Source organism: Rhodotorula graminis (assembly GCF_001329695.1).
Source record: "Rhodotorula graminis WP1 unplaced genomic scaffold RHOBAscaffold_10, whole genome shotgun sequence".
NCBI classification, from domain to species: Eukaryota; Fungi; Basidiomycota; class Microbotryomycetes; order Sporidiobolales; family Sporidiobolaceae; genus Rhodotorula; species Rhodotorula graminis.
This window is the reverse complement of record NW_017264937.1, coordinates 737,393-750,412: the sequence shown is the minus strand read 5'-3', so window position 1 is coordinate 750,412 and position 13,020 is coordinate 737,393. Positions and strand designations below refer to the sequence as shown.

Below are 13,020 nucleotides of genomic sequence, written 5' to 3'. Positions count from 1 at the left end.
GGCGGGGGAAGGGAGAGGAGGGAAAGGGTGCGGGCACGCGTGCGCGGCCATTCCCGGGGCGGGCGGGGCGAAAGAGAGCGCGCAGGCGAGGTGGGCTCCCTCGGGAGGAACGAGGAGAGGAGCTCGGCGGCGGCGGCGCGGACGAACGGCGTGTGCGTCCCCGCGGACGTTGCGAGCTAGTGCTGCCCGCTCGTCCGGCACTGCTGTCCGGGCGGGCGACAGGTGGCGAGGGAGCGAGGGCGAGCGGCGAAGTCGGCGAGACGACCAAGACGCGGCGGTGGGTCGGGAGATCGAGCCCGGCGTGGAAAAGGCGGGGTTTGCCCAGGCTCAGACTCGCACCCGCTCGTAACGCAGGGCGGTCGTGTAGCTGCTCTGGCTCGTCGCACCAGCGGGCGATGGCGGCAAGCACAGCTGCGGGCCAAGGCCAATGTTCCCTCCGCCGACGTGGCGATTGAGCTGCGCGTGATGAGAGGCCTCCGCTCGCCCGCCGCGCGCCGCCTCGGCGTCTGCAACGTGTCGCGCGAGCGGACCCCTCCAGGTTTCGAAGTTCGGGCCGCTCGCAGCAAAGGCAGACGCGCGTGTGCTCACCTGTTCGAGGCTTAGCGCGACACTCGCCCTCGCTCGCTCGTCGTCCGAGGCGACCGAGCCTGTTCTCGCTCGAATGGTGCGCACGCGACGACGCAGAGGCTGGTGCCCACGCTCTTTCCCCTCGTCGTCGACGTCGCTGCCCTGGCCCTCTCGCTCGAAAGGGGGCAGCAGCGACGGCCGCACAGGCTCCGCTCGTCGAGGAGGTGCCCGAGAGCGGCTCCTTCGATTGCACTGCTGCGCTCGGAGAACCCTTTGCGCACTCCGCTCTCGCCCAATCCAGCTTCCCACGCGCTTCCCGCTCGTCCGCCCGGCGGCAAGCGTGCATGCGCTCGATCCTCCCACACTCGTCGCCGCTGCGAGCCCGCATTCGCTCCTTTGCCAGCTGCAAGAGAGGCTCGAGCGCGCTCGCGCGAGCTCGCAGAGTCACGAGCCTCCGTCCCTTGCGAGCTTGCAACGCGAGAAGCTGTTCATCACGCGCAGCCGTGCGACGTGGACGTGGCGAGGCGAGGGAAGAGGCCCGGGCGTCGACGGCGTGCGAGTGCGGGTGGGCAACAGTGTCTGAGGGGATTCCGAGACCGTCGCTCGAGCGTCGAGCGTCGCATCGCTCCACTTTATCGCGAGGGCTCAGCAGCAGGACAATGCGAGCAGGTTCGGTCTGGGTAAGAGTGCGACGTGCGAGGGTGCGAGGAGGCGCGGCTGGCGGTGCCGCACTCGCCGCCGGCTCCCCTCGTTCTCCTCTGAGCGCATGTGCGCCTTTCGCTCGTAAAGAGGCTCGCACATTTCTTTCGAGAGTTGTCGAGCGTCGCGCAAGTCGACGAAGCGGCGTCGGTGCTGCGTTCGCTCGTCCTGCCCTCGGCGAGCGAAGGAAAGAGGGTCAGAGCGCGCTCGCTCGTGCAGGTACCGTCACGGCTACTCGTCCCCTGCCGCTTGTTCGCGAGTCGGGAGAGCGGGAGAAGCGCGCAGTTCGAGAAGGAGCTGAGCCCAGTGTCTCGCCGGTCGCCGCTCGCACCCCCTGAGAGGTCAACTTGGCCGAGCGCTGACGCACGGAAAGCTTCTCGAGCGAGGTACGCTCGTGAACGGAATGCTCGCTTGCGGACGTCGGACAACCTCCTGCGCAGCTCTGCGAGACGGACGAGACGACACGACACGAACGGAGCGCGACGCTCAGACCCTCGAGTCGGCTTTGGCGCAAGACGTGGATCGCTCTCGACCGGCACGGAAGCTGCTCGTCGCCGGCTCGTCTCGGCTCGCCTGCATGCGGGCCCGACAGCACAGACGAGGATGCGCATGAGCGCCGGCGACGAAGCCGAAAGAAGCGAAGCGGCAACCTACAGAGCGCGCGCGTCGCGGTTGACATTGGCCGACCCGGGCCCTCGTCTTCCGTCCGAGCGAACTGGAGCCTCGCCGTGCTGCGCGCAAGGACGTACTGCCCACCGAGCAGCAGGCCGACGAAGGCGCGAGGTGCTGGCGAGGGCGCCAGCTCGCCGCGAGGTCGGCCACCTGGCCGCGCACTTTTGACCTCGCGCTCAGCAAGGGCGCACGGACCGGCGAGCGGGCCGGCTCGTGATCTCGTCGGACGCGGACTGCACTGCGCCTGGCAGCTCGGAGGGCGAACGCTCCAGATTAAGCTCGCGCTCGAGAGCGACAGTGGGACATGCTCGAGCTGGCTGCATGCATGCTCTGCTCGCTCGTGCGGACGACGCCTCGCTCTCGAGCTGCTCGGCGGCGCCAGATGACGTTCTGCTCGACGAGCATCGTGCTGGTGTGCAATGCAGATCCGCTCGCCCGGCGAGCGCGCACGTGAAGCGTGGCGGTCGCACGAGAGCAGACTCGTGGGAGATTCGGAAGCACGACCGGGCGACCGCTCGAGGGCAAGCACCGTGGTGAACGACGGAGTGCCGTTTTACGCCCGCTTCTCTCGCACGAGCATGCATTCGTAAGCCGACCCTGGCATCTGGCCGTGTCGATCCTGCCGCTCGACCCCGCTTGACGCTGCCTCTCCCCCGACCTGCTCCGCTCGCGGGAAAGCCTTGAGTCCTCGAGGCCGGGTTTCCCCTTGAGCGAGGTGCAGATCTCTCGAGCACGGCCGAGCTCCGATTGCAGAGTCCAGCCGACGACGGCCTCGCAGGAAGCTCGTGGCGTGCGAGCGCTGTGCTTGGCTGTCCGGCGGAATCGAAGGCGCACCTCGCGGCGGCAGCCTTGCTCACTCTCTCGCTCGCAGTGCTTGTTGCCGCGAGCAATCGTGAGTGGCTCCTCGACCTGGCCGAGATACTGTATGTAGCGCCGACGGCCGAGCGAAGCGCGCCCTCTCGGTCGCGAGCAAGGGCGACCTTCTCAAGTTGCTCTCGATGAAGGAGGGCCGAGCGACCGGTTCGTGCACACGCTCATCAGCGGGCTTCCACGGTCGGGCAAGCGAGCGATCGTGGTCGAGGACGACGTAAGTACGGCCGAGCGCACATGCATGTGCAGCTGCTCGGACTCCGGCGAGCAAATTAAAGGAGGAGAGGTCCGCAGGCAACGGCCGAGCCGGCAGATCGTCTTCCGACGCCGTTGCCATCTGCGCCAAGCGAGAGAGGTTCCCGAGAGCGAGAGCGCGGAAGCGGCGAGCAGCGTAGAGGGAGAGGGAGCGTCGAAGAGCCGAGAGAGAGAGAGAGAGAGGAGGAGGAGGAGGAGGCGACGCGACGGTCGTCTCGCCGAGTCGCAGGGCCAGCTCCGCACAAGCTCGCGGTCCGAGCGACGTATGCCGCAACAGGCGGGGGGATCTGCGCCGACAGGCGCCGACCCCGAGTCGCGCGCGCAACTTTAAAAAGTGCGGGTTGCGGCCAAATTCGAGGCACGATGCTCAGGTCGCCTGGCGACTCGGCGACGGCGAGCCAGGTTGGCGTTGTGCAGGTGGGCTTTGTCGCTCAGTCGCCGGCCTGGGTAACTCGCTCACCGCGACGACGAGAAAGCGCCGTCCGCCGTCCGTGTGTCGGCGAGGCACGTGCGCTCGACGTCAGCGAAAGCCTTTCGCCCGCCTTCTCACGAGCGAGTCGACGCAGACCAGGTACGAGAGCGAGCCGATGCAGCGGCGACCTCTCTCGCAGGCGAGGCGAGCCGCAAGCAAGCAAGCTGAGCAAGCCGGGCGAGAGCGCGGGTGTGTGCGCAGGCAAGCTTTATGGCGCGCTAGGCGTCCATGACCTGGAGGCCGTCTCGCGCTGGCAAGCGACATGGGACGCGGGCGCTGAAGGCAAACGGTGCGAGCGAGCGAGAACTTAGAGCTGTTTCTGGAAGAGGAGCGAGCGTTTCTCAGGCACGGTCCTCGACGGCGACGGAAAACGAGGGGGAGCCGGCAGCGGGGAAAGTACAAGGGGAGCGGTCCGCAAATCAGCCCTTGCCATCCCCGAGGCCACCGCCGTGCCGCTCCATCGTCGCGTGCTCTCCTCCCCCTCCTCGCCGTCCCTCCCTCCCTCGCTCACGGCCCGGCGTCGTCGTGCACCTCGTCGTCGTCGTCGTCGTCTGCCTACCCCGGCCGTGCTCCGCCGTCGCAGCGAGCGCTAGCGCCTTCCCCCCACCCCACCCGTCTCTCGACACGGACCCCCTGCGACTCGCGGCAGCCTCCGGCTCGTCTCCCCGAATTGCCGCCGTGCTCGCACGTCCGGTCCTCAGCTCTCGGCGCACTGCACTGAGCGGCACCTCCCTGTCGTCCAACCCTTCCGTCGTTCGGCTCGCGGCGCGCAGTCGCGCGTGAGCGGTCGCTCCTGCGCCAGTTCTTACTCGGTACCCGCGCCTCGCGCTATCGTACAGACACGTGCCTCGACAGCTAGCGGCGGCGTGAGTCCCGCATACGTTCGCCCGCTCCTCGAGGATGCACTACTGACCTTGCGACACCCGGCCACAGCCCGACCTTTCCCCCTCCTTTCCCGCCCTTTCCCTCCCTCGCACGCCCATCTTTCGGCATCTCGCCCTCGACTCGCGCGACGACTACCTCGACGACCAGTCGGAGCCCCCTGTGCTCGCCGGCAACATGTCGAACGACGTGCAAGAACCGTCGACATCCGCTCCCTCGACTGCAGCACGCCCAACCGTCGCCTCGACCGCCTCGCAGGGCGACTCGACCGAGTCGAGCGCAGCTCACGAGCACGACGACGACTACGACCGCGACGAGCTCGAGGACGAGGCCGAGGACGCAGCGTCGAGCGAGGGGCGACCAAGGACGCCCGAGGTCGACCCGGCGACAGCGACGGCGGCGCTGGACTCGATGTCTGCTGCCGCCGGCGAGGCTGCTCGCAAGGCAGTGTTCCCGAACGGCGGCAAGACCCAGGCCGCGTTCGTCCACAAGTGCGTCGAGTCGAGCCCTTTCTCGGTCGGAACTTCCGAGGAGCGTACTGACTTTCTCTCTCCCCCTCGTTCCAGGGTCTGGTCGTGAGTCTCGAGCACTCGGCGACTCGATATCGAGGTTCTACAGACTGACCTCGCTCGCCCTCGCAGGATGGTCGACACGCCGGCGCTGCAGAACCTGATCTCGTGGTCGGCCGACGGCAAGAGCTTCCTCGTGTACTCGCCCGAGGAGTTTGCGCGCACCGTGTTGCCCCAGTTCTTCAAGCACTCGAACTTTGCGTCGTTCCTGCGGCAGCTCAACTTCTACAGCTGGTCCAAGGGTGCGTCTCGCGCCTCGTCCTCGTTCCCGCCTCGCGTTCGCCCGACTCACCGACGATCCCTTCCTCGCGCAGTGAACGACGTTCTCGGCTCGAACCAGCCGACGCTCAAGCCCGACGGCACGCCTGTACAAGCTTGGGAGTTCCGCAACCCGAACTTTCAGCGCGGCCGACCCGACCTCCTCGCGCGCATCAAGCGCAAGACGGCTCGGTCGAACGCGACGGCGCAAGCGTCGCCAGCTCCTCCTCGTCGACGATCGTCCGTCTCGGCCCTGTCGTCCTTGCGAGCGTCGCGACGAGACCTCGCGCCGAGCGCGACGAGCGATGCGGGCCAGTCGGTCGAGGAGCGAGACGGAGAAGGGTCGACGAGCTCGCTCCCGACGGGCGCCGGCATTCCTTCCGGGCCACCGACGCCTCGTCCGCCTACCCGGGACGACCATGCGGCGCCGTCGAGGCGCATCGCAGCCGGCCTCGCCGACTTTGCGCCGTTCAGCGGCGAGTCGTCCACGGCGCAGGTCCGAGCGAAAGACGAGAACGGCGGTCCGTCCCTCCTCCTCTCCTCCCTCCCCCTCCTCCCCCTTCTTGTACCGAGCTGACGGCGGTGACGACGTCGCAGATGCTCGGCCGCCTTCCGGACTCGTCTCGCCGACCTACGCTCGCCACCCTCCTCCGCCACCGATCCAGCCCACCTCCTACGTCGTCCCGCACCAGTTCTCGCCCGGCACTCGCACCTATCCTCTTCCCCCGTCTTCCTTATCGTCCGGCTACCGATACCCGTACGCCGAGGAGCCGCTCGTGCGGCAGGTGTCGACGCTCGAGGGCCAGGTCCGCAGCTTGAGCGACGCGCTCCACTACTCGCAGCAAGAGTTCATCGGCATGCGCAACGCGTCGCACGCCGTCCTTCAGACGATGCTCGGCATCGTCGCGCGACTCGACCCGGACGGGCAACACAGCGAGGAGGGTGAGTCGGCCGAGGCGCCTCGAGCGGTCCGAGCGCGAACGACGACCTGACCTGCCTCCTTCTCCCTCGCAGTCCAAGCCGCATCCGCCGCGCTCGCCAAGCTCCATCCCGACGCGACGCCGCCGCAACTCTACCCGAACCCGTTCGCATACGCGACCGGCCTCGCCTGGCCGACCGGCCACGCCTTTCCCTCGCCTCGCCCTTCCACCGCCCAGTCGCAGTTCTACTACAACCGCATTCCCGCCGCCGAGTCCTACACTCGCTCGTCGCGCTCCGACTCGCGCCAGGACCCTGCAGCAGCCGGCCGACCCGGAACCGGCGCCGACATGCGCAGCAGCATCAGCACTCTGCCGTCCCCTCGGCCGCCCTCGTCGTCGGCGGCGTACGAGTCGACTCGACCTGCATCATCGAGCCTCGCGCCATCGCAGGGCACAGCGCGCCCTCGCAGCGCCGGCCCGCCGCCCGGCGGCTCGTACTCGGCGTGGGCGACAGCTCGCCCCGACTGCCACCTCGGCCACGGCGCGCCCGCCTCGTACGGCACGGCGAACGGCGTGGTCGCCGAGGCGGACGGGTCCAAGCCGCCGACGCCGACGACGACGCTGCCGCCCTTGTCGTCGCTCCTCAACCCGTCGAGCGGGCCTGCGCCGCCGCACTCGTTCGGCGAGGACGAGCGAGGGATCGACGCGTTCGACGACGCCGACGAGCGGGCGCGCAAGAAGCAGCGACAGCAGCGTTGAGCCCGTCGCTCGGTCGCTCGTGGTCGTCGTCGTCGCCCTCGTCGACTTGCCTCCCACCTTCGTCCCTCCCGCACGTTCCTCCCTCCGCACCAACATCGCCTCTCTCTTCGTTATAGCTGTCCCTCTGTCTGTAGATGTCGCAGTCCGACCTCCAACTCGTCGTCCTCCCCTCCTTTGTCGGCAGTGTCTCCTCCCCTCTCGTTCTCTCTCGCCACCCCGCCTCGTCGCATCTCGCAACTCGCAAAGATACCTCTCCCTTTCGTCTCAAAGTCTCTGTACCACGAAGAGCTCGCTCGTCGCTCGTGCGAGGCGTCGTTCGCAGCCCTTCTCGTCCCCCTTTGACCTCGCCCTGCCCACTGTCGCTCGCACCGCAATCGAAACCATAGCTCCCCGCCCGATGCCGAAGCGAGAGCACGAGAGCGACAGGTCCGCAACGCGAGCAGGTACGGCCCGGCGACGGACGCGGACGGAGAGAGAAGGAAGGAAGGAACGACCGGACGATGCAAAATGACGAGGCAAAGGTACAAGTACGACACAGAATCCGAGTCCAGCCCACTCGAGGCGACTCGTGAGCACGACAAGCAGCCGAGAGAGCGCGCCGGCTCGACGCCGACCGCCACCCGCAAACCCCGACCCTCAGCTCCTCGCTCCTCCATGGCCTCCTCGCGCCCAGTCTCGCTCCCTCACCGACCGACCCTGCCCTGCGCCCCGACTAACCGTTGCCCGTCAGCCTCCTCCTCTTGGCCTCGCGCTCCTCCTCCTTGACCTGGGCCCGGCGCCGCCTCTCCACCTCGTCCGCCTCCTCCTGCTCGCGAAACCTCACGCCCGCCCCTCGGCGCGCCGCCGCGCCGCCTTGGCCGGCGCCACCGGGCACAGGTGCGGCGCCGCCTGGGTAAGGCGCGAATCGCACGCCGCCGCCGCCGCCGCCGGCGCGAGGAAAGGCGGGCCCAGCTGCTGCAGGCCCGGCGTCGCGATCTTGCAGCGGCGGGTGCGCGAACTGGACGTGCTTGGGCGGCGACTGCTTGGGCTTGGGCTTGGCGGGTGCGCCGGGCGGAACGGGTTGCGGCGCTCGACGAGCGGGAGGAGGGATCGGCGGCGGCTGCCAGGCGCGGTTGACGAGGAAGCGGCCGGCGGCGGGCTGCGGTGGGGCTGCGGCGGGTGCTGGTGCGCGACGAGGAGCGGCAGGTGGAGGTGCTGCTGGGGCGGGAACGTGCGCTCGAGGTACGGGAGCGGGCGCGGCGGGCATGGCGACGCGCTTGGGGACGAGCTGCTCGACGCGGGCCTGCCAGGCGGCCGCACGCATCGCCTCGAGCCTCGCGCGTTCGGAGAGGAGCTCGGCGTTGTTCTCGGCGACTGCGAGTGCTTGAGGAGCTGGGGCGTGCACGTGTAGCGCGGGCGGAGGAGGTACTCGAGCGCGAGGGGGCGGACCGGCGGCGACGGGCGCGGCTGCTGCCGCCGCAACGCGCGCGAGCGCAAGGTCCCGCTGATGAGCGACCCAAGGGTCGTTCAACCTCGGCGGCGGGAGGTGGGCGATCTTGCGCGGCGGCGGCGGCGGGACGTCCATGGCGAGCTTGGCGAGGTCCTCCTGCTTGAGCGCCGGATTTGCCGCACGTGCGGCGGCCTCGGCGGCAACACGAGCCGCTTCGACTTCTGCGGGATCCGGCAATCGACGAGAGAGAGAGAGTCAGAACAGGCAAGGACGAGAACAAGGTTCGCGAGGAGAGCGACAGGGCGCGGGGAAGGTGCGTCGAGGAATCGCAGCCGCCGGACGGGCGAGCGGCGAATCCCGCTCGACATGTCGAGGGGTACATATGATGGGAGAGGAAAGGGAGTGGACGCACCTTGGTAGTTGCGCTGGTCGGTGTCGTCCCACAGGGCGCACGTGGAGCCCGCCTCGACGACGGTGCCGGCCGGCAGGTTCGAGCCAGGGTTGACGAAATGCTGGTAGCCGGTGATCTATAGACGCCGAGAGAGTCAGTTGGGCAGGTCGAGGGCGCCTGAGAGGGCCAAGGGGGCCGAGAGGAGGACCGAGAAGGCGAGTTTGGGAAGGTCGACGGGAAAGGGAGAAGGGTTCAGACTCACGATCTTGCCGCAGCTGCAGGGAAACATGGGCAGGTCAGTCGAGGCGCGAGAAGGAGAGGCGAGGGCCAAGGACGACGAGAGCCGGCTCTCGCCGACCCTCGACCGACGACATGGGGGACGAAGAGAGGGAGGAGAGCCCGACGCACATGTAGCACGACAGCGTCCTGCACGCCGAGCAGACGATCTTGTTGCACGTATTTGGCTCCTTGACGTACGGCTCGCCGCACCCAGGCTTCGGGCAGCGGCGGATGAGGGCCGCCGACATGGCCTCCTCGACGGCGTGAAACTTGCTCAGGCGCGCGTCGTCGGACGCCTCGGCGCACGTTGCGGGCAGGTGGTCCTTCTGCGCGCAGAGGAGAGTCGAGGGAGGGAAGGGTGGCAGTCAGTACCGGGGCGGCGGGGTGGACGAGGAGGAGAGAAAGGCGAGGGCGCACCTTCTTGCACTCGCGGCACGATACGACCTCGCAGTCCTCGCGCTGACACCTGAACAGGCGCTCCTCCGGGTTCTCGATGATCATGGCGAACGGGCAGAACCTGCGCGACGGCGAACCGAACATGAGCCCTCCTGCTCGAGCACACGAGGCCCGAGCGCACGTCGAGGCGAGAGGAAGGGGAACGAGCGACGCACGGGCACTTCTCGAGCCCCTCGAGGGCCGCCTCGTCAATCTCCTTCTCCTGCTTGATGCGGTGCAGCGCTGCGATCGACTTGCGCGACAGGAACGACGGGTACTCGCGCTCGAGGAACTTGGCCGAGCAGCCCGAGGTCGACATGCAGGGCAGGACCTGTTGCGCCGAGTTCGAGACGGCAGGGTCAGCGTCTTGATGAGAGAGAAAAGAGGTGCGGGAGAGAGAGAGGAGAGAGAGGCGGACGCACGTATTTGCGCATGCCGATCTGCGTGTCGGCGTTCATGCGCGCGCAGTCCTTGCAGAAGTGGCAGCCCTCGGCGCACGTGACTGTCGACGACGATGGAGAACGTCAGGGCGAATCCTAGGGGCAAGGAGGAGGGAGGGAAAGAGGGAGAGGGCGACGCACCCATCTGCGAGAGGGCGACGTCGGCGAAGCAGCACCCGCACTCGAAGTAGGCGCCCGACGCGACCTCGGCCTCGAGCCGAGCCTCGAGAGCGGCACTGTGGGCGACGGCGGCGAGGTAGCATGCTGTTGACGGCGAGGGGCAGGAGCGAAAGTCAGCCCTCGTTGCCCAACTCCCGCACGCAGACGAGGGAGCGAGAGAAAGGGACGCACCCGAGTGGTCCTTGATCCAGGTCTTCTCTCTCTCGAGCTCGTCATGCACGTTGGCCTTGGCCTTGCCCTTGTCGGCGCGCGGTGCCGCCATCTCCTTGAACGGGCGCGCCTCGACCGGCAGTCGGAACGCGGCGTCGACGGCGAGCCACGTCGGGCCGTACAGCGACGAGTTGGACGCGAACAGGTGCTTGAGGTCGACTTGGCGCAGGATCGGGAAGTCGGCGTAGAGCTGGAGGAGGCTGCGAGGAGGGAGGGAAGGGGAACGGACGGGTCAGTCGGTGCGCGGCAGACGAGGCGGAGCGAGAGTGGACGCACGCTGCGTCCTCGTACACACGCCCAGGCGCCTTCCTCGCGGCGACATCGACCCACTGCTTGGCGACTCGCAGCGCCTCCTCCTCGTACTCGTCGAGCCCGACCGTACCGCCTCGCCCCATCTCGTCCTCGTCCTCGTCCCGCGCCCTCGCCTTGCCCTTGCCCTTGCCCTCGCTCCCGTCGGGCGACTCTCCCGCACGTCCCGCCGCACCCTCGCCCTCTCTCGGGTACCCGCCCTCCCATCCAAAGAGCTCGTCGAGCACCGCCTCGACGTTGACCGGCCCGAGCGCCGCCTGCCCGCCGAGCAGCGTGCGCACCGTCGCGCGGCACACGTCGGGGAGTATGCTCGACACGGTGTCGAGCGCCGTCGTGAGCGGGTCGGCGTCGAATGCCGGCGAGGGCGAGCGGTGGTGCGCGCGCGGCTCGGGGTGCGGCGGCGCGGGAGGGGGGAGGGGGTGCTCGGCTGGGGCGGGGCCGGCGACGGGAGGAGGGGTGGGAGCACGCTCGTGCTGCGGCGGGTGCTCTTTGGCGAACGAGGCGGCCGCACGAGCTGCGGCGCCGCGCCGGTACTCGGCCGCGTCGACGTCGACGAGGTCGAGGTCCATGAGGACGTCGTCGTCCTCGTCGTCGCTCAGGACGACCTCGGCGCGCCGATGGCGGACCTTGTCCTCGTTGTCGGCCCGTCCTGCGCCTCGCTGCGCCTCGTCGACGCCCTCGTGCGCTCCTCGTGCGCCGGCAGCTCGCGGGGCCTTGGCCGCCCTCGGCGCGTCGGCCTCGTCGTCGCTGTCCGAGTCGGCGAGGTTAATGTAGTTGCGCTTCTCGAGGGCCATGAGGGGCGTGCCGGGCTGGGGCGCAGCTCGAGCTGGACGAGGTGGGACGACCGGGGCGACGGCGGCGTGTGGGGGAGCGGGAGCGACAGGGAGCGCGTTGGCGAGTGCGTGGTGCGCTGCAGGCCCTGGCTGGGCCATCGTAGAGCTCGAGTGCAGGCTGCACGTGCGCGCCTGAGCGCGAGAGCGAGCGGGACCGAGGGACAAAGGACGTCCGACGAGCCCGTCTCACGAGAGAGCCAAGCTCGCGTTCGTCCGGACACCTCTGGCGAGAGCGCACCGAGTGGGAGTGTGCGAGATGCGAGTGCAACAGCTAGGCCGTCGTGATAGTCCAAGAGCTACAACAAGAGAGAGAGAGAGAGACCGCGCTGAAAAATCCCGGAACCTCCTCGTCCAACCCCTCGTCCTCGTCCTCGAGCGAGCGCACCCCGTCGTCACCGTGGAGAGCGCAGGACCTATGCGTCCTCGTCGACCGTCTCGCGGCGCATGTACGTGTCGATCGCGGCCGAGAAGGCGGCAAAGCCCATGCCGCCGAGCACCATGGCGCGCGGCCCGCTCTTGCGCGCGAGGACGGCGCCCGAGATGAGGCCCGCGTACACCGAGTTGTATAGGTCGTTCTTGGCGCGGAACTGTGCGGCAGAAGACGGGTCAGTCTGGGTGTGCGACGGGGGTGGATGTGCAAGAGGCGGACGAGGCGGACGAGCAGGCGCTGGCCCTGCCCACCTCGCCCGCCCCGTCACGGCCGATACGAAGAAGAGGGAGAGAGGGACGCACTCCTTCGACGACGCACTCGGTGCCGGCGTACAGCGCGCCGACGGCGCCAAAGCCCTTGCCCTGGCGCCACATGCCCTTGCCCATGTCGGCAAAGATGACGCGCGCCTTCTGCTTCATGTGCATGCCCTCGTACTGGGCACGCTGGAACGGGTCCTCGATCGTGAACGACGAGCCCATGAGGGAGAAGAAGGCGCCGAGGGCGAATCCTGCGAGCGCGCCGAGGGGGCGGTCAGTTGGGGGTCGGCGCGAGAGGGAGGCCGCCCGAGAAGGAGAGAGAGGGACGGACCCATGGCACCCGAGATGGCAGCCTTGGCGACGGGGCTCTCCATGCCCTCCTGGACGAGGCGCATCTGCTTCATCTGCCAGATGATCTCGCGGCGCTCGTCCCAGTTGCGGGTGCGGACCTCGCCCGTCTCGGGATCGGGCGCTGGGGGCTCGTACCCGGGCACGACGAAGGGCGTGAGGTACTGAGTCGCCATGGTCGAGGTTGCGGCGAGTCGGGGCGGTGCGGAAGGCGGAGGAGGGGGACGAGGGCGAGAGCGAGAGCGGCGCGAGGGCGAGCGCGAGTGGGGTCGGGTCGGGTCGTGACGAGCCGAGAGCTGTCCAGCAGCTGCTACTTGACCGTCAAGCAGGCGAGAGAGCCGTGGTCGTGAGCGGATTCAGGAGAGAGGGAGGCTGCCGCCGAGCTCTCCGCCGAAAGTGGCGTGGCGGCAACCGCACAGAGTCTCGCTCGGGGTAGCTGGAGCTGTTTGAAGTAACTTTGTACGCCGCTTGACCGAGCCCGAATCTGGCCAGAGGACGAGGGAGAGGTGAGCGGGTCCGGCTCTTTTCCGTCGAGCGCGGTCGACGCTGTCCACCT

General features: G+C 68.7%; 4 protein-coding genes across 4 annotated transcripts; 2 read left to right on the top strand and 2 right to left on the bottom strand.

The window, feature by feature from the left end:
* Positions 1-5,056: 5,056 nt before the first annotated feature.
* RHOBADRAFT_4881 (uncharacterized protein) lies at positions 5,057-5,428 on the top strand (the record flags this gene model as incomplete). The annotated part of the gene is made up of 2 exons (XM_018415190.1): positions 5,057-5,228; positions 5,301-5,428. Coding segments are annotated over 2 exons (300 nt in total), but the record flags the coding sequence as incomplete, so codon positions are not given.
* A 966-nt stretch (positions 5,429-6,394) lies between these two features.
* RHOBADRAFT_66749 (uncharacterized protein) lies at positions 6,395-7,184 on the top strand (the record flags this gene model as incomplete). The annotated part of the gene is made up of 1 exon (XM_018419067.1): positions 6,395-7,184. A coding segment is annotated over one exon (788 nt), but the record flags the coding sequence as incomplete, so codon positions are not given.
* A 1,854-nt stretch (positions 7,185-9,038) lies between these two features.
* Positions 9,039-11,572, bottom strand: RHOBADRAFT_38348 (uncharacterized protein; the record flags this gene model as incomplete). The annotated part of the gene is made up of 7 exons (XM_018413516.1): positions 10,564-11,572; positions 10,249-10,487; positions 10,039-10,161; positions 9,880-9,959; positions 9,634-9,788; positions 9,440-9,539; positions 9,039-9,348 (listed from the first exon to the last, which is right to left on the bottom strand). The coding sequence occupies exons 1-7, from the start codon at positions 11,526-11,528 to the stop codon at positions 9,040-9,042; spliced, it is 1,971 nt and encodes a 656-aa protein (XP_018269779.1). The 5' UTR covers positions 11,529-11,572.
* A 270-nt stretch (positions 11,573-11,842) lies between these two features.
* RHOBADRAFT_45686 (uncharacterized protein) lies at positions 11,843-12,640 on the bottom strand (the record flags this gene model as incomplete). Its single annotated transcript, XM_018414649.1, has 3 exons — positions 11,843-12,016; positions 12,162-12,367; positions 12,448-12,640. The coding sequence occupies 3 exons, from the start codon at positions 12,638-12,640 to the stop codon at positions 11,843-11,845; spliced, it is 573 nt and encodes a 190-aa protein (XP_018269778.1).
* Between the last annotated feature and the right edge of the window lie 380 nt (positions 12,641-13,020).